Raw genomic sequence first — 18,507 nt, 5'->3', positions numbered from 1 at the left:
TAATCAGCTGTCCAATGGAATATGATGATGTAATGTAACCGCCTACTCAAATGAGTATATAAGCTACCTGATTAAATTAGCAGGTGTGGCATCTTGCAGATACATAACCTGTCTTTGTGTTGATCTGTCACCTTGCCCGGGCAACAAGCTATCAATCTGGCTACCATCCGGTATATCTAAAGATCTCCCATTGAGAGATAAGGATCAAACCTCAAACTCATCAAGGGTGTCGACAATATAACAATTCAAAAGGGGAGAAACTAGTAGATGTTTGTGGGACCTCTTATGGGGGTATTCTGTCATTTAGGCACTTTAGGGGCCCTGAAAATTTGACATGGTGCCCACAATTTATGATAGCCAAATTTGGGTTCCAAAATTCAAATAGTGCTCCTTCCTCTCCAAGCCCTGCAATTTGTCCAAACTGAAATTTTCAACTACATGTGGGGTATCGCTGTGCTCATATGAAAGTGGGTAACACACCATGTTCTAATCAGAAAAAAATCCATAAAAAATCATTTGAAAGGTAACTCACCAAACCCTGACTGATGCACTGGCAGGACGCAGCAGAGCCCCATTAGTAGTAAGGGGGCTGTATTACTCGTCAAAAAGAAATCTGACAGGTACCACGCCCCTATCAAAGTGTATCAAACACGCCCCTTTTATATCAAATTGTTATAAAAGGGCTGTGTTTGATACACTTTTATACAATTTGATATCAAATTGTATATAAAAAGGTATTATAGGACAAAATATTTATATGTTGAATTATTTTCTCTTTTATTCTACTTTTAATAAAGTAGAATAAAAGTAGAATAAAAGGATCATGATTGAATCACTTTTATATCATTCGCTATTGTTTGATATAAAAGGATGTGTTTGATACGCTTTTATATGACCAATAAAGGACCCTTTTATATCCTTTTTAAACTTTAATTAGTATCGGTTCATTGGGCATATTATGTATATGGCCAATATTTTAATAAAGGAATCAAATGTTTGCCTTTTATAGACATTTTATACTTTAATTAGTATCGATTCAATGGGTGTATTATTTATATGGTGAATATTTTAATAAAGGAAACATTTTATTCGAATTGTAAATAAAAATGAGAGACGCCATTTTTATGAAAAATATAATAGTGTTTATTGAACAACAATCAAATACATTTTATAAAGCAATACATTTGACATTTACACTGTCATTTTAGAAGTACATTCAATTACATTTTATTTATCACACTGCACTGCAGTTAATCAAATCAAAATATATATAATACAGGACAGTATAAAGTGTTACAAAAAGCGTTACATTCGTATATAACAATTTGTATATTTAATATTATAAATATATACATCACATTTCTTATATAATAATTTAATGCATTACAATTGAACAGAACCAATGTTACATAGTGAGCCACATGGACTGTAGTAATGGAACAGTACTTTTTTTAGGCATCAGTGGCCCTTGTGTGATACCTAATGGTGAGAAGTGTAAAGGACGGATCGCCCGACTGGGGGTGGATAGGGCTCGAGGATTATACACGCCATCAGTTTCATTCATGGGCATTTTTAATTTATCTAAATGGACTCTAGTTGCGGAATTGCCCACAACTGTGGATGGCATATTTAACTCGGCCATAGCGTGCATAAATGTATTCCAGCCCCTTGGTAAATTCCTGCCAGTTAGGGCATGGCTCTGAGTTGTGTTACGCACCAAATCCAGCATATTAGAGCCGGGTATTACAGTTCCTTTGAAAATAAACTCACTTTTATCATTCCACGATGTAATATTTGTGTTTTGCAACATCTTGTTTAGTAGAAGTTCTGCATTCTTTTTATATCGTTGATTTACATGACTTACAATTTCATTGACAGCGGGGCTTTTATCAACGGGTGAATTTGACAATTGTTGGTGATCAGATTCTGGAGTGTTAATGATCTTTAAAGTTGATAGCTCCTTAGCATCTTGTTTAGCATGAACCAAGTATCTTTGCAGTACATCACTATATTTTTTAATTTTCACGTCATCCGGCATGTCACGACGCTGTAAAATCTCACTAATTTCACCATCAAGACGTTGGATAACGCTTTGGCGAATGTCTGTGATAGGGGGCCGAAGTTTGATTAGCTCCTGCTTGGGAACAAGATACATTTTCTCGGTATGTTCCATTATTTGCCGGCAAGCAGGCTTGTTATTATTGGGATTGCAAAGCCTAAAAGAGGACCTATAAAGCCACCAGTCTGCTTCAGTAGCTGCTTCTTTTTCTTTATGCTGTGAGATTTATTACTCATGGATTTTATAGCTTTTCGCCACTTTTTTAGTATATTTTTTTGTCGCTCTTTCAGAGGGATTCGACCTTTTAAGATGTTTAATGCAATCTCCCCTATAGCTGTAATTAAATCATGACTCGCATTGCACAAAATAGATTTTCTGATAGAAGGTGGGGCTTTCACCAGTGTTTTTAAGAGCTTCCAGTTACGCCGTATTCTCTCCGACATCTTTACAACACTATGGTCGCAGTGTAGAATGTCTGATTTTGTTTAAAATTCACTTTTTAGAAGTATTTTTCTTTTGAACATACACAGCTGGTAACGCTGGAGGAAACAGGCCCGTCCTCAAGCGAAGATCCTCAGGGGTATCCGCTCTTAAGTCTAGCAACAAATACCCATAAGGCACCCGCGTGGCATCCTCAAAAGCTTCTAAGAAATAGCGTGTTTTTCCTGGATACATTTGTCGCGCTAGTGTTACAATTTGCAATTTATCCCGAGGGTTATTAAAAAGGACCATGTACTTTGTGTTTAAATTTATCGTGCGGCTTTTCTTTCCTTGACAAAATATGTTTTGTACCAGGTAGAAAATGCTGAGATTTCTGTGGTGGACATACTTGGTAAATGCTTTTTCTATTTCGCAGTTATCACTAGCACTCTCCATGAGATCGTCAACAATAGTCAAATTTACCTTTTCAGGAGGGAATAATTCATCATCTACGAATGTATGCGGCAGACCCTCCACAAATCTGATGAAGGGAAAAGAAAGAGAGATTTCATCATATAGTTTCTGCCAGCAGGAATAAAACCAAACAATATTATCAGGCTTATGAGAAAAATGAGTGTCAATATTATGTAACAATTGTTTTACAAAGTAACTTTTTCCAGAATTAGACGGGCCTGCTAGAATACACGAGAATGGATGCTGCAAACGTGGGTCCATCATGAGTCACAATTAATATCCAAATGGCACGGTGGTAAAATCGTCTAATAGGCTGCGCTTTGTGTAAACACACTTTTGGGTTTTTCGAAGAAGTCTTGTTTCAACGGACCAGAACTTTTTATTTTTCACAATGCCGGGCTGCTCTACGACAATACGTTTTTGCGTTTCAGAATCAGAATTACGCGGGTAGTCCAGAACAAGATCTTTTAGACTGCTGAAATTAATAGATTGAGCATTACCAACATTTAATGTTATTCCCTTCACTTTTAAGACAGTTTTACCGGTGTTGAGTTTGTATCCGTAGGTCTTTGGGCCTGCAGATACAAACTCAGTGATGTAAGTGTCATCAGGTATCTCACTGGTCAATTCCCCCAGGTAATCACCTAAAGGAGGACTCCACTCACCTTCTCTCTGCACAAAGATAACAGAATCAGTATCGTGATAAAGGCACCTTTCCTGCAGCCTGTCCAGCAGAGAGTAAAGCTCTAGTCTAGCATACGCTGTTGTAAAACAGGCTATAAAAATGTTTGTGTTCTTGTTGATGGTGTGGTGCCCTTCTGTATATTTCCAATCTATTGTTGCGGTTTCATCATCAATAAAATGCAACATCGAAACATCGTAATACGGTAAAAAAACATGTTGAAACAGTTCATCAGGATCGCTAATAATGCTGGTGCATGGTAAATTAGATTTCTGGGCAAACTTTCCCCATAAAGAATTTAAGAAAAGTTTGGAGATCTGTCTCTTAGCAGGGTTCTCTCCTATATTTTCAGAGCGTAATTGAACCCCTTCTTTTTCAAGAAAGGAATCAATGTACTGTTGTTTCTTACTGTCATCAGTGCACCAGCTAGGATAGCCTGAGGCCTCCTGCTTATCCCTAAGATGTAATTTAATGTACCGAGAAAACAGGCGGTCACTGGTTTTAGGAAAATCCCAAATTTCATAGATGTGGGCTATCCTATAGCCTTTCTCTATGGCCATCTCAAGCTCTATAGTGCACCATGTACCTGTCAGAGCCCGCTCTTCATCACTATGTGTACATTCCTCTGTCTGCGAATTTACAGAGCATGTGTAGCATAGAGGAAACAATAATTTTTTGTTGAGTTTTACCGGTAGAACAGGAAAAAATAAATCCCTCGGAGGGTAGACCTTGACTTTGGCAATTCCAAAGTATTTTTTAATGAACCCAAAATCCTCATAGATAATGTGTGGATGACCAATGGGATATGTTTTAGTTTTGTTTACAAAAGGGTACAGGCTGGTGAAATCATAGTAATGTAGCGTCTCCCCAGGCTTCAGTTGGTGATAAAGTTTAATGGCATTAGTACGCCCCCCATAAAGAGCATCGCGGGGGTCTAAAGGGACTGGGAATTCCATTTGGAGAAGAAATGATTGAAGATTAGAATCTTTTTGAATCATTTCATTCCATTCATGTTCCCACAGGACTCTCACTGTGTAGCCACACCACTGCAGAAAACGTTTTTTAGCTAAAAAGGCATAATATAATTGACCATAGGAGGTGTTTGTGACCTTATTTGAATCGTATTCATTATAGCAGATTGGACACCCATGATAAAAACACCCCTGAAATTCGAATGCGATATGTCTCTCATTAACATAGGCATAACCGTCTAAAAAATATTTCCCAACTCGTTTTTCACCACCTCTTAAAGCATGTTGGATTGCTATGTTCTCTGTGTGGGATACATACATGAGCCACTGTATAGCGGGTGATGAAAACCGTTTTTGTGTCTTGTGATAATTATCACCCGGTAAAATGGCAATGGTCTTTTTTGGAAGAAATTTAAACCTGTACATTGACATACATACAGATGCAAGGGTTACGAGTTGAAAAGGATCAACACATCTGGACACTTCAATTTTTTTCTTTTCTTGCTTACAGTATATTTTAACATTTTTCTGCGTCATTTCCATGACACGCTCCCTGTAAAGTTCACATGAGTGTCTCAGAATCTCAACATCTTGTTTACAGTAAGACTTTAGTTCAGAATTAAAGTCAAAAGTTGTATTTTCCTGCGTCTCATACCACTCCATGAATTCCCCTTTCTCACTAGGTGACATGTACTCTACCCCATAATATTTTACAGCTGGTAGGGGGCCCACATAGTTTTGATTTTCTTCGGTGTTAAAAAAGTGGGGGAAATGTCCTTTTGAGCCTGAGAACCCCATAGCCTGTGGCATCTTACTAAGTTTCATCGGTATGAAATTTAGGGAGTCAATAAACCTCAGTTCCAAATCAGGCAGTGTTACACACAAGAGACGGCCACCTCGGGATATTAATTTCACACAGAGTTTTTCAGAAATCAGTTCCTTAACAATAAAGTATGCATCGTATCTTCCAGCATTGTGGGCTATAAACGTATATCCAGAAAATTTACCGGATGTAAAGAATTGCACAAAATCATGAGTTGCTGATTTACCTTCAAACTCCCAGGAGGGGCTACCATACAGCGTCGTAGCATAAATATAATTTGGGATGTGAGTACCTGTCTCCTGCATACATTCAAAGTCATAAAATATATATTGATCTGTCGCCTCCTTTGGTACATACCGGCGCATGTAACAAAGGTGCTCATCAAATTTATTTAAACGTCTGTGACAGACAGGACAGCGCAACCCTTTACATTTATGTTCAGAATCACTTTCTCTGGGGACAAAATGATGACATTTATCACAAAATATTTTAAGTCTGCAGAATGTTGAATTATCTGCAGATAAATGAGTGTGGAGGTCTAAGCACTCACTGGACCGACAAAACACACGACAAATTGGACAGCGAGGTGGCTGATCCGTGTCGGTTCTCTCCACACAACTCTCTCTTTGACAAGCCTTGCAAAAATATTGACACGAATGATTAAATTTGTGATGAAACAACGAATTGCATCTTTCACAAAAGTAATCCGCGCCGATAAAACCCTTCATATTTTTGATACCGTAGTAGTGATTATCATGATGCAATATGAAAATAGTTCTAGCACTAGGGGTATTACCTGTTTGAAAATATCGCCAGTCGCCCTGACTGTAGTATAATACTTTAATGTTGACACCCAGATGTTTCTCAAAAGCTTCAATATCACTAAAACTTATAAGCTGGTCCTCAGGGATGGCCAGGGCCGCGTGTATGGATTTAGCACAATTCAGTAAAACTGTATCACCAACATCGGTGTTGGTGATCAGGGCGCACACGCTAGCGGCAAAGCACAAATTTGTGCTGTAATTATTATAGTCGTAAAGCCATCGTTTCTTTTGCTTAATGATTTGACTACTCGCTATAGATTTCAGACGTCTTTTTATGCCGCCGCGTCTGTTTTTAATAATTGTTATGACTAATTTCAGGGAGCTGTTTGCTAAGCATTCAGCATTGCTTTGCAATGTGCGAGCTACGGCATTTAAGAATGCTTCAGAACTAAAATCCTCCCTTGTCTGTTTTGTAGTGAAAATGGGATCTAACGTGTCACCGCCTTCAAGCCTTAACTGAACAAAGTCTCCAGGGTCAATGTCTCTGATAACTCTGTCCAGTAAAGACTGAATGGCTCCATGCACAATGTTTAGGGCCTCTACGAATGATTGAATGCGGTCTAAATTTACAAATCTGAAATGATCAATATACATGCGAGCATTGAAATTGCGGACATCTCTTTGATGGTGATAAAAATGTTGTAAAAATACTGAATGATCTACGTCCTGTACATTATCATCAACATAACCATCAGATGCATCATCATGTCCATTTTCATCTATGTCCCGTACATTTTCATCAACATGACCGTCAGCTGCAACATCATGTACATTTTCAGCCTGTGTTTCAAGAGGCTCAAAGCTTTGAGCGATTGGAGACACATCGGGGCTAACACCCCTAGGGGGATCATGGCTGTGAAACGAGGGACTCTGTGCATGTATCAACAGCTGAGGGTTTTGTGTAGTTATCGGTCTGTGAGTTGGCTCTCGCAGGCTTCTAGCTGCTAGTGATCGTCTTGCGCTAATCAACAACCTTTGAGCGCGTTTAATTGTTCTCGATCTATAACCCCTTTGTGGAGATATTTTAGACAGTTTCTGCAGACCATAACCAACCAAGCCTAGTCACATTGAATTATGTTTATTTGATTTCACAAAGACTGATGGACCATCTGCACAGTCTCTTTGGAATGCATATAGCTCATCAACAATGTCAGGTGTTGGGGCTGCAGTTTGTAACCTTTCATAAGTGTCACAGAAATATTTAAGATGAGTAATAACGTTTTTGTAATTTAGGTACTGAGGCGCCATATCATGAAACACCTTATACTGTTCTTCAGGCCACCCAGGGGTAATTGGGGTATTATGTACTTTTTGTTTTTTACTTGCCCCCTGGGTCTGGGTTGATACTGTTCGTCTCTTTAAAGGATGTACAATTGCAAATTCATTAGACGTTCCTGCAAAAGTAATATCTGCAGGGTGTATAGTATGACACACACGTATATTGTCCAGATTAGAGGTCTTCTTACCCTCAGCAAGCTGATCAATTTCTCTGTTGATGGCTTCACGTTCAGCTTGTGCCACACCGTCCACGGAAATGATTGAATGTGTATTATTGGGTGCAGCTGAGGCGGCGTTATATTTTCGGGTCGAAGACTTCGGTACCGCCTTCCTAGGTTGCTTGCGTTTCAGAGGAATTTCTTCATCCGACAGAACAATGATTGGTGAAAGCGGAGTTGATCTCACTGCCGGATTAACTCTTTGTGGGGGGATCTGCGTTGGCCCGTAAGTACGCTCCTGCAGTACTTGAGGCTGCAGCAACGGCTGTGCATCTTTTTTTAGCATATTCTTTGTATCTAAAAGAAAAAGTTACATGTGTCAGATGTCCATGAAGCTTGAGTAACAATGGAAATGTTACATGTACCAGATAGTGAAGAAACACATATAAGTGTTTGTATAAAGATAGTATTTTAGGTTGTACCCCTTATGAGCAGGGGCCTCACTAATTTTGCTTTAATTATTGTTTTGATAACTGTTACTTATGCCTGGATGTCTAGGAAAAGCTGAATTATAAATCTCTGCAGAATATGTAAGCTCTAAATAAATAAAGATTATTATCATTATTTACAGAAAAACGAAATATATACTTACAAGATTGTTCTGGGTATTGGTCTTCTGCACGCTCTGGGTTAATAGTCGTCTCACTATTCACCGTCAGTGGGATGTATGTATTTTCATTTGAATATAGCCTTTTTCTTGCCGCTCGTTTATCTGCCGTAAATAAAATAAAACTATTAGACATGCCTGAAATGATTTTCTTCACGATACTGATTATCTATTGTTTTCAAGCTCACAGTACCTTTTCGAAACAGCAGCGCCATATTTTTTGGTTTCCCGCTAGGCCTGATAGAAACCCTGGGTGCCCTAATCTTGAGCGATGTGTTTCGTGGTTTCCGCGGCTTTTTAGGATTGTTAGAAACCATGGGCCCATCAACATTATAGCATTCTTTCAAGTGTTGGTCACCTGTATAAGAAATTAGGGGAAATTTCATCCCTACATACATACGGACTCTTTTTTTCAAAGAGATGTTACTTTTTCCATATGTTCTTACCTTTTTGATATGTTTGTTGCCTCCGCAGCGGATTCACCAGATTTAAAGGCTCTTCAGTAACATGGACGTTTTCTTGCTTATCGTCCGCTTGCAGCATCTCAGCATCTGTATGAGAAATTGTATTTAGTTTCACGTCTACATATGATTAAAGCAGTTATTATACAAATATACGGCTTACCAGTGATAGCATAATGTGAAGTTGCAGTACTTGATTCTCCGCCAGCATTAAAAGGTGCTAAAGGGTATGCATCTATGGAATCCAAAGTCTGAAGTAACTGAGGAAAGGCGCTGTTTAGTGACTCTTCTGAAAAAGAGCAAAATATTATATAATTAATATACAAAACAAAACTTTAATCAGATTGTCTAACACTCCGTTCATTATATTCAATATAAGACCTACCTAGTTGGTCGCATTGTGTGCTCGTAAGAAGAGGCTCGGCTTGTTCAAAATCGTAGGCTTCCATCTTAACTAAAATGATTTAAATTGAGAATACTATTATACTTTTAAAATTATTAACTATAACTATGCGGTGGGAAGTACTATAAAATAAATTATAATCTAAGTCTATGCCGAAGAAATACATTTTATATACTATATGATAATTGATACAAAAGGCAAATAAAATTATAGGTGAACATCAATTAAATAATTATACATCAAATAAATATTGTATTAAATATCTAAATTTCTTCTAAATGAGTAAATCTATTCTAAGGAAAATACAATTATATCCTATATAATAAATATTACTATACAGCAATTGACCACAATATTAATTAAATAATGTGTTAATACTTACTATTTTAAAGAGTAGAAGTTGCTGTCCAGTATAACAGGAATGGTGTCTCAGCCGCTGAATGTGTGTAAGGGCACCACCTAATGGCCTGTTTTAAAGCCAGACAGCAGGATCGCTCCACCTAGATTCACAGCCCAGTTACGCCTCACCAAAAGGTCTCAAGCAATCAGCAGAAAGTCTACACCTCCAGTTAACACCCACAAGAGCCTCCCAGTTACAGCCCATCATGCTGGCCCAAACAATCATGGTATACTCATATTATAATGATATCAAGCATGATATATTTGTATTACATTCCACATTTAATTTCATTTTATACATTTTGATTTTCTGATAAAGACGGCATTGGTTCATGAGACGATGTCTTCTAGACACAATGAAAAAATATTAGAGAACCAGTATTTTACTCCTAATGCCTCCGGCTCCTATGGCGGAATTGATAAATTATATAGAGAAACTAGAGATTACGGAATTAAAAAATCAATTGTGCGTGATTGGTTAAATAACCAGGATAGCTATTTGTTGCACAAACCTGTGAGAAAAAGATTTCTGACAAATAAGATCATGGTCTCAAACATGGATGCATTGTGGCAAGGAGATTTAGTGAGTTTAATTGACTATTCGAAGGAAAATGATAATGTTAAATATATCCTTACCGTGATTGATTGCCTATCAAAATTTGCGTGGTGCGTAGCCTTATCAAACAAGACTGGGGCCGCTGTAGCCTGTTCATTCGAGCTGATATTTCAAAATGATAAGCGCATACCGAAGAAATTACAGACGGATCGGGGCAAAGAATTTATTAATTCGTCGATGAAGCGCCTTTGTAAAACGTATGATATTCTACATTATCTTACGAATAATGCAGTTAAGGCCTCTATTGTGGAGCGGTTTAATCGTACATTAAAAACTCGAATGTGGCGGTATTTTACAAAAAATAACACTAATAGGTATATTGATATTTTACCAGATTTGGTTGATAGCTACAATCGAACCTATCATTCTACCATTCGATGTAGACCAATTGATGTTACAAGCAAAAATTCACTACAAATATGGAAAAATATTTATGACTCGAGCATGAAAAATAAACGTATTAATCCTTCTTTTAAAATTGGCGACAATGTACGTTTGGTCCAATATAAACGTACATTTATGAAAGCATATGAACAATCATATACCGATGAAATATTTATCATATCCGAAATTAACACAAAATTCCAATTCCCCCTCTACAAAATCGTGGATTTGTACGGAGAACCTGTGATTGGGTCATTTTATAAGGAGGAACTACAAAAAGTCACATCGGATGAGAATCGCATCTACAAAATAGAAAAAGTGTTAAGAAAAAAGCGCGTCAGAGGGTCCACCCTGTATCTCGTTAAATGGAAGGGATATCCGGAAAAATTTAATACTTGGATTAAAGAAAACCAGCTGACGGACCTCTAATCATGGATTCTGGATCATTTTATATTACCCTAGCGTGTAATGCGTCAAGTAAGCTATTCCCAGACAACACGATTTCGAATTTTACCACTAAACTGGCAAAGCCTGTACATCTTGTAGGCCCGTATGAAGTAGCCCTCACAGAATTTCAGTATCCCCACACCTGGTTTACTTTCGAAAATAGCGAAGGCACATTTTTTCTTGGAAAACGAGGGGATGTTCTAAGAGAATATTTCGTAAAAGCAGGCTATTATTTAAATATTTCGGACCTTATAAGGGCTATTAATGAAAGGATTGAAAATTCTAAGATTGCCCCGGAGGGGTTAAAGCTCCGCTTTGATGAAGTGAGGAGAAGTGTTACTCTATCGGATTCCCCCACGATACATTTTGCTCCAGGCCCAAAATTGTCTCATATTTTAGGACTACCACCTTATATTGAGGCCTATGATAATAGTGTGATTAGCCCCAAGAAGAGCTACGCAGATATCATGAACGGATTTTATACCTTATTTGTTTACTCAGACATTATTAACCATCAACTAGTCGGAGATTCTTACGTCCAGCTTCTGAGAACTGCGCAGGTGACTGGTAAAAGTGGGGAGATCATCACACTTCAATACACAAGACCTGATTATGTACCTCTATGCAAACAGCACTTTGATTCTGTAAGCATCTCTATCTTGACTGATCAGGGTACGCCTGTTAAATTCAAGTACGGAAAAACTATTTTGCGATTACATTTCAGACCGCGTCGTGATTGACACGTCAAAATGGTGTCGCAACGTGTTTACGGAGATCCAGCCATTTATGCCCGCTACTATATTGCTCAGACAGGTCACGGATTAGAGGGATTTCGGGGTGATGAGTACATGTATGGGGCTGGACTTGCAGGAATATTTAGAGGCTTATTTAGAAAAGCGGTTCCTCTATTGAGAAAAGGACTCGAATTAGTAAAACCCCATGTAAAGACAGCTGTTTCAAATATTGCTAAGGACGCCATTGCCTCTTTCTCAGCAGCCGCTATGAATAGGCTAAACACACCTCCTCAGGAAGGCTCCGGTATTGTTTATGTTGCTAAAAAACAGAAAAAAAGAAAAAGGCGTGTTCGCTATTCGCCACCACCAATGCTCATGAATAAAATCACACCCGCAAGACGCAAACGCCAGAAAAGAGTAAGACGCAGTGTTGAAGACATCTTTTAGGAAAAATATATAAAATAAATATATTATATATAACATGGCCTTCATACATGATGCTTCGGTGGAGTGCATGAAATCAGAACTGGATATTTTTCAAATACCTCCTACGCAGGTTTCTGTCGAGAAATCGATATTCATTGAAGTTCAGCCTATTGCGGCTCTGGCGGACAATGCACCACTTGAATTTTTCATATCGGGAAGTGGTGAATATTATTATGATTTAAATAATACCCTACTTTACATAAGTTGCCGGGTCGTAAAACAAGATAATTCTGCCATCGCGGATGGAGCCCGTGTAGCTCTCATTAACTATCCATTAGCGACTCTTTTTAATCAAGTTGATGTCACCCTGGGTGATCGCCTCATCTCACAATCAGACAATCTATACAGCTATAGGGCCTACATTGAAACTCTGCTAAATTACAGCGCACAGACTTTAGCCTCGCAATTCACATCAGGATTATTCTATAAAGATACCGCTGGACATCATGATGTACGAATCCTGGATGGCGCCAATGTGGGCTTCAACAAGCGGGCTCATGCAGTAGCTCACTCGAAGCCCGTCGATTTGCTCGGTCCAATTTTTAGCGACATTTTTAATCAGCCGAAGCTTATATTGAATGGACTTGACCTTAAAATCAAGCTGACACGAAATAAAGATGCATTCTGTTTGGTTTCTGCTGACCCAGACCCGCTCAAAGTACAGATTCTGAACGCATGTCTCTATGTAAAAAGAGTCCAGGTGGCTCCCGCTGTGAGGATTGGTCACTCTCAGGCCTTACTATCTGCTACAGCAAAATATGCTATTGATAGGGCCTGTATGAAAGTGTACAGCATACCTGGGGGCACCCGAATTTCTAATATAGAAAATCTATTTTTAGGAGCTATTCCGCGAGTAATTATATTGGGCTTTGTAGATAATGAGGCCTTTAGCGGGACGTATAATAAAAATCCACTGTACTTTCATCATTATAATGTAAACCATGCGGCTTTATATTTGGATGGTCAGCAGATACCCTCCCAGCCATTCCAACCTAATTTCAATATTGAATTAGCTGTAAGAGAGTATATGGCTCTTGCCCATATTTCTGGAAAGCAGAAGGCCGATTGTGCACTGGCAATTGACCGAGAAGAATTTATGGACGGCTATACATTTTTTGCATTTGATTTATCAGCCGACCAAGAACCTGGAGGTCACTTCTCTCTCATAAAAACTGGGAACCTGCGTTCTGAAGTCCGATTTGCGCTAGCCACCCCTCATACGATAAATATGGTGGTATACGGTGTGAATTCATCTATTCTAGAAATTAATAACCGCCGTGAAGTATTGTATGATTTCTACTGATGATGGATTCCCTGCAGCTCGCTACGTTATTGAAAGCCGATCACTATACAGAGGCCATATTTCATGGGGTGTATCCGTGTGACTTGCTACCGTCAAATAGAGTAACTCAGAGGCCTGCGGCGTACATCGTAAATACAGACCGGTCCAATCAGAGCGGCAAACATTGGATATTAATTTTACTTTGCAATGAAAAGAATGCAATATTCTTTGACAGTTATGGCCTCTCACCAGACAGCATACTTTTTCCGGATGAATTTATAATCTTCCTAAAGAGAAATAGCGAATTATTCTGCTATCAAGACAGGCAAATTCAAAATAATTATAGCACGGTGTGCGGCCATTATTGCGTGTATATCCTAAAGAAACTTGCAAGGGGCCTTTCATTCCATGAGATTTTGCAACATTTTACTGGTGACTTAAATCATAATGATAATTTAGTATATAAATCTGTAAAGCAAGATTTACTTGAATCAAACTATTCCCCCTGCAATCATTCTTTTATATTTAAGCAGCGTTGCTTATCACTGTGCAATATGTAGGATTCCTTTATTATTAAAATGAAGTTAACACGGGAAAGTGTCTAGGTTGCAGTGACATCTGTTTATCAGTTGCTTTTGTTGAGATAGTTGTGTAAATAGTGGCCTTTCTGGTCTGTTCAATTAAAATATCGTGACCCTATTGTAAGCCCACACCATAACAACTTATCATCTTGTCATGGTTACATCTGTATGTCATTTCAACTTTGACCTTTCTGGACTGTTCAGTTAAAATATCGTAACCCTATTATAAGTCCATACCTTAACAACTTATCATATTGTCATCTTTACATCTGTATCTCTTTTCATCTTTGACCTTTATGGTCTGTTCAATTAAAATACCTAGTCCCTATTGTATTGCAATGGTACAACCTGTCTGTATTCGATTTTCTGCATTCCTTAAGTCCTATGGGAAAGATCCCAGGATGTTGTTACATCTGCCCTAGCTCCCCTTTTCGATTTTCTGCATTCCTTAAGTCCTATGGGAAAGATCCCAGGATGTTGTTACATCTGCCCTAGCTCCCCTTCTGCATCACTGAAATGCAAGCAGCACAGAAAATACACACAGCGCTTATATTGCCCTGTATTATATATTTATATATATATATATAAATATATATATGTATATATTGATTTGATTAAGTGCAGAGCTGTGTGATAAATAAAATATAATTGAATGTGCTTCTAAAATAACAGTATAAATGCCAAATGTAATGCTTTATAAAAATGTATTTGATTGTTGTTCAATAAACACTATTATCTTTTTTATAAAAATAGCATCTCTCATTTTTATTTACAATTCGAATCAAATGTTTCCTTTATTAAAATAATGGTCAAATAAATAAAATACCCAATGGCTGTAAAAGTTTCCTTTATTGGTCATATAAAAGCGTATCAAACACATCCTTTTATATCAAACAATAGCGAATGATATAAAAGTGATTCAATCATGATCCTTTTATTCTACTTTTATTCTACTTTATTAAAAGTAGAATAAAAGAGAAAATAATTCAACATATAAATATTTTGTCCTATAATACCTTTTTATATACAATTTGATATCAAATTGTATAAAAGTGTATCAAACACAGCCCTTTTATAACAATTTGATATAAAAGGGGCGTGTTTGATACACTTTGATAGGGGCGTGGTACCTGTCAGATTTCTTTTTGACGAGTAATACAGCCCCCTTACTACTCCCATTGATAAAGGTTTAGGCAGCACAGGTGCACTCCACTGATCAGGACAGCCAGTAACCATTTGTGGTCTGGCTGCCCAGTGGAAATGCACACAGATGAGGCTTGCATAAGGCATAAGTCACACTGATAAATGTGATGCAAAAGTGTCTGAGCAGCCTATTGATCACGCCCATAGTATTAGCAGGCGGGCCGCTCTACACTATAGATACATGCAACACACAAAGAACCAAGCCAAATATAAAGGGCTCTAGCTGCATCCTGCTGAAAAGTGCAAAAAAGATATGGGGTATTGGTTACTATGCACTGGCAGGACGCAGCAGAACCCCATTGATAAAGGTTTAGGCAGCACAGGCGCACTCCACTGATCAGGACAGCCAGTAACCATTTGTGGTCCGGCTGCCCAGTGGAAATGCACACAGATGAGGCTTGCACAAGGCATAAGTCACACTGATAAATGTGATGCAAAAGTGTCTGAGCAGCCTATTGATCACGCCCATAGTATTAGCAGGCGGGCCGCTCTACACTATAGATACATGCAACACACAAAGAACCAAGCCAAATATAGAGGGTTCTAGCTGTATCCTGCTGAAAAGTGCAAAAAAGATAAATAGATATGGGGTATTGGTTACTATTTTGGCCAAAGCAGATAAGCTCACAACCCAACGTCAAGGGTCCCCAGATATTGTGAGTCCCTAACACTGCCAGTGCATCAGTCAGGGTTTGGTGAGTTACCTTTCAAATGATTTTTTAACACACCATGTTGTACACTTTTTGGTTTTACCTCTTGCAAAAGTAAGAAATTTAGAGCTAAACAACATTTTTGTGAGACAAAATGAAGAGCTTTAATATGACGATCTAATTCTAACAAATTCCGTGTAGTACCTGTGGGTTCAAAATGCTCACTATACCCTTAGATAGAATCCTTGAGGGGCATAGTTTTCAACGTTGGGACATTGGGGGAGGCTTCTGCTGTTTAAGCACTTTAGGGACCCTGCAAATTTGACATGGTACCCAAGATTTATTTCAGTCTAATTTGTGTTCAAAAATTCCAATGGTGCTCCCTCCCTTCTGAGCCTGGCCATTTGTCCAGACAGGGTTCTGACCACATATGGGGTATCAGCGAGCTGAGAAGAAACTGCATGACAAACTTTGGGGTCCATTTTGTTATGCTATCCCTAGGAAAAATTGGAGATAAAGTAACATTTTAGAGGTAAAATTTAAATGTATATTTTTTTCACTCCACGTTGCATTAATTCCTGTGTAGCACACGAAGAGTTAACAAATTTCCTGACAGCAGTTTTGAAGTATTTGAGGTGTGTGGTTTTTAAAATGGAATCACCTTTGGGGAATTCCCAATATATATTAACCCCTCAAAGTCCATTTAAATCTAGATCCCAAAAGAAAAAGGTTTTGGAAATTTCTTGAAACAATTAAAAATTGCTGCTAAACTTTTAACCTTTCTAACATCCTAAAAAATGAAAATAACTTTTGAAAAATTATGCACATGTAAAGTGAACACATGGGAAATATGACTTATTATTAAGTACAGCATGACTAACTGGTTTAAGGATATAAACATTGAAAGTTTAAAAATTGCAAAATTTTAGCCAAAATTCCAACATTTTTGCAAATAAAAACAAAAAATATCAACCTAAATTTACCACTTGCATAAAGTACAATGTGCCACCAAAACAGTCTCAGAATCACTGAAATCTGTTGAAGCGTTCCAGAGTTGTTACAACACAAAGTGACACTGGTCAGACTTAAAAAAAAAACCCCATCAGGGTCAAAATTGGCTTGATCACTTGTAATGCTGGTGATATGAATGCAACACCAGAGACAACAGTCGGGATCAACAATCTGCTTCTACTTTATTCATTTAACAGGGTTAAATGCGGGAGACGATTATTGTCACAGATAAATCACACAAGAACAATATTCACAGTATCATTAACAGGCAATTATATGCATAGAGGTATATTGATTAAGGCTAGTTTCACACTAGCGTTTATGAGCGCAGCGACGGCCTGCGCACAGCCGCCGTTAAGCCCCGCCCCCTGCCGCTCCCCCGCCGGTAGCTCCGCCCACCGGCACATGACGCTGCATGCGCCCTGCGTCCCCTATCTTTATCACTGGGGGCACAGGCCGTGCGCAGTATGCGTTTGGTGGCACATGCGCCTTTTTGACGGTGCGCCGACGCAACCAAACTGCATACTGCGCACGGCCTGCGCCCCCAGTGATAAAGATAGGGGACGCAGGGCGGCAGAGGCGCGGCAGGGGGCGGGGCTTAGCGGCGGCTGTGCGCAGGCCGTCGCTGCGCTCATAAATGCTAGTGTGAAACTAGCCTAATTTTAAAGGAGTGGTTCAACACCTCTCTCTATGTGGTCTGGTATCACGTGTAGGTAGATGCTGTAGAACTTGATTAGGACAGTTGAAGAGGGAACGATCGAGTCCCCACTTGGTCTCATCTGCTTAATAAGACATCATCTTTATAACATGTAGCATGCTTGGTGTCTGACGTTTGCCTTAGAAAATGTCCCCATCAAGTACACAAAAGTGCTAATCCCTTTAAGAAGCAGTTATAGTGTTCACATGATAGTAAAGTATTCTTTGTAAAATATTTAGGATTGTGATATGCGTTCTACTCACTGATGTTGGTCACTGCATACAATACATTTCCTAATCATTATCATTTAGTGTTCTACATTGATTTCCCTTTTACTCTTATGACTTAACTTTTACAGTAACTTTTCTTGTACAATTCATCAATAAAAAATCTGAAATTAAATATAAAATGACTTCTCTGATGTATAAGAAAATATAATCTCTTTGTTAAATATTTTCTAATTCTCAATAGGAAAATGGCTTCTCCCCTGTGTGAATTCTATGATGTACAGTACAACTTAGTTTCTGGGTATAACATTTCTCACATTCTTGACATGAAATTGGCTTCTCTCCTGTGTGAGTTCTATGATTTCTATGATGTGCAGAAAAATTTGCTATCTTACTAAAAACATTTCCTATATTCCAAACAAGAAAATGACTTCTCCTCCGTGTGAGTTGTCTTATGTCTAACAAGATCTCTTTTGGAAGTAAAACATTTTCAACATTCTGCACATGAAAATGGCTTCTCAACTGTGAATTCTCTGATGTACAGTAAGACTTGTTTTCTGGGAAAAACAT

General features: G+C 38.3%; 2 protein-coding genes across 2 annotated transcripts in view; both read right to left on the bottom strand.

Annotated features, from left to right (window-relative positions):
• The window catches only part of LOC141055951 (uncharacterized), a 192,458-nt gene that overhangs the window by 62,754 nt on the left and 111,197 nt on the right, over positions 1-18,507 (bottom strand). The window contains 9 exon segments of the mRNA XM_073552648.1: positions 7,720-8,046; positions 8,342-8,461; positions 8,803-8,937; positions 8,981-9,106; positions 9,203-9,271; positions 10,132-10,216; positions 10,904-10,921; positions 11,603-11,630; positions 18,333-18,407. Of these exon segments, the coding sequence (XP_073408749.1) occupies positions 7,720-8,046; positions 8,342-8,461; positions 8,803-8,937; positions 8,981-9,106; positions 9,203-9,271; positions 10,132-10,216; positions 10,904-10,921; positions 11,603-11,630; positions 18,333-18,407 (983 nt within the window).
• On the bottom strand, positions 1,120-8,911 carry LOC141055785 (uncharacterized). Its single transcript, XM_073552491.1, has 3 exons — positions 8,803-8,911; positions 8,342-8,714; positions 1,120-8,046 (listed from the first exon to the last, which is right to left on the bottom strand). The coding sequence occupies exon 3, from the start codon at positions 6,845-6,847 to the stop codon at positions 3,227-3,229; it is 3,621 nt and encodes a 1,206-aa protein (XP_073408592.1). The 5' UTR covers positions 6,848-8,046; positions 8,342-8,714; positions 8,803-8,911; the 3' UTR covers positions 1,120-3,226.

This window comes from Dendrobates tinctorius, unplaced genomic scaffold (assembly GCF_039654945.1).
Source record: "Dendrobates tinctorius isolate UK_male_01 unplaced genomic scaffold, ASM3965494v1 ptg000192l, whole genome shotgun sequence".
NCBI lineage: Eukaryota > Metazoa > Chordata > Amphibia > Anura > Dendrobatidae > Dendrobates > Dendrobates tinctorius.
The sequence above is the reverse complement of the archived record's forward strand: the minus strand, read 5'-3'. Positions and strand labels throughout refer to the sequence as shown.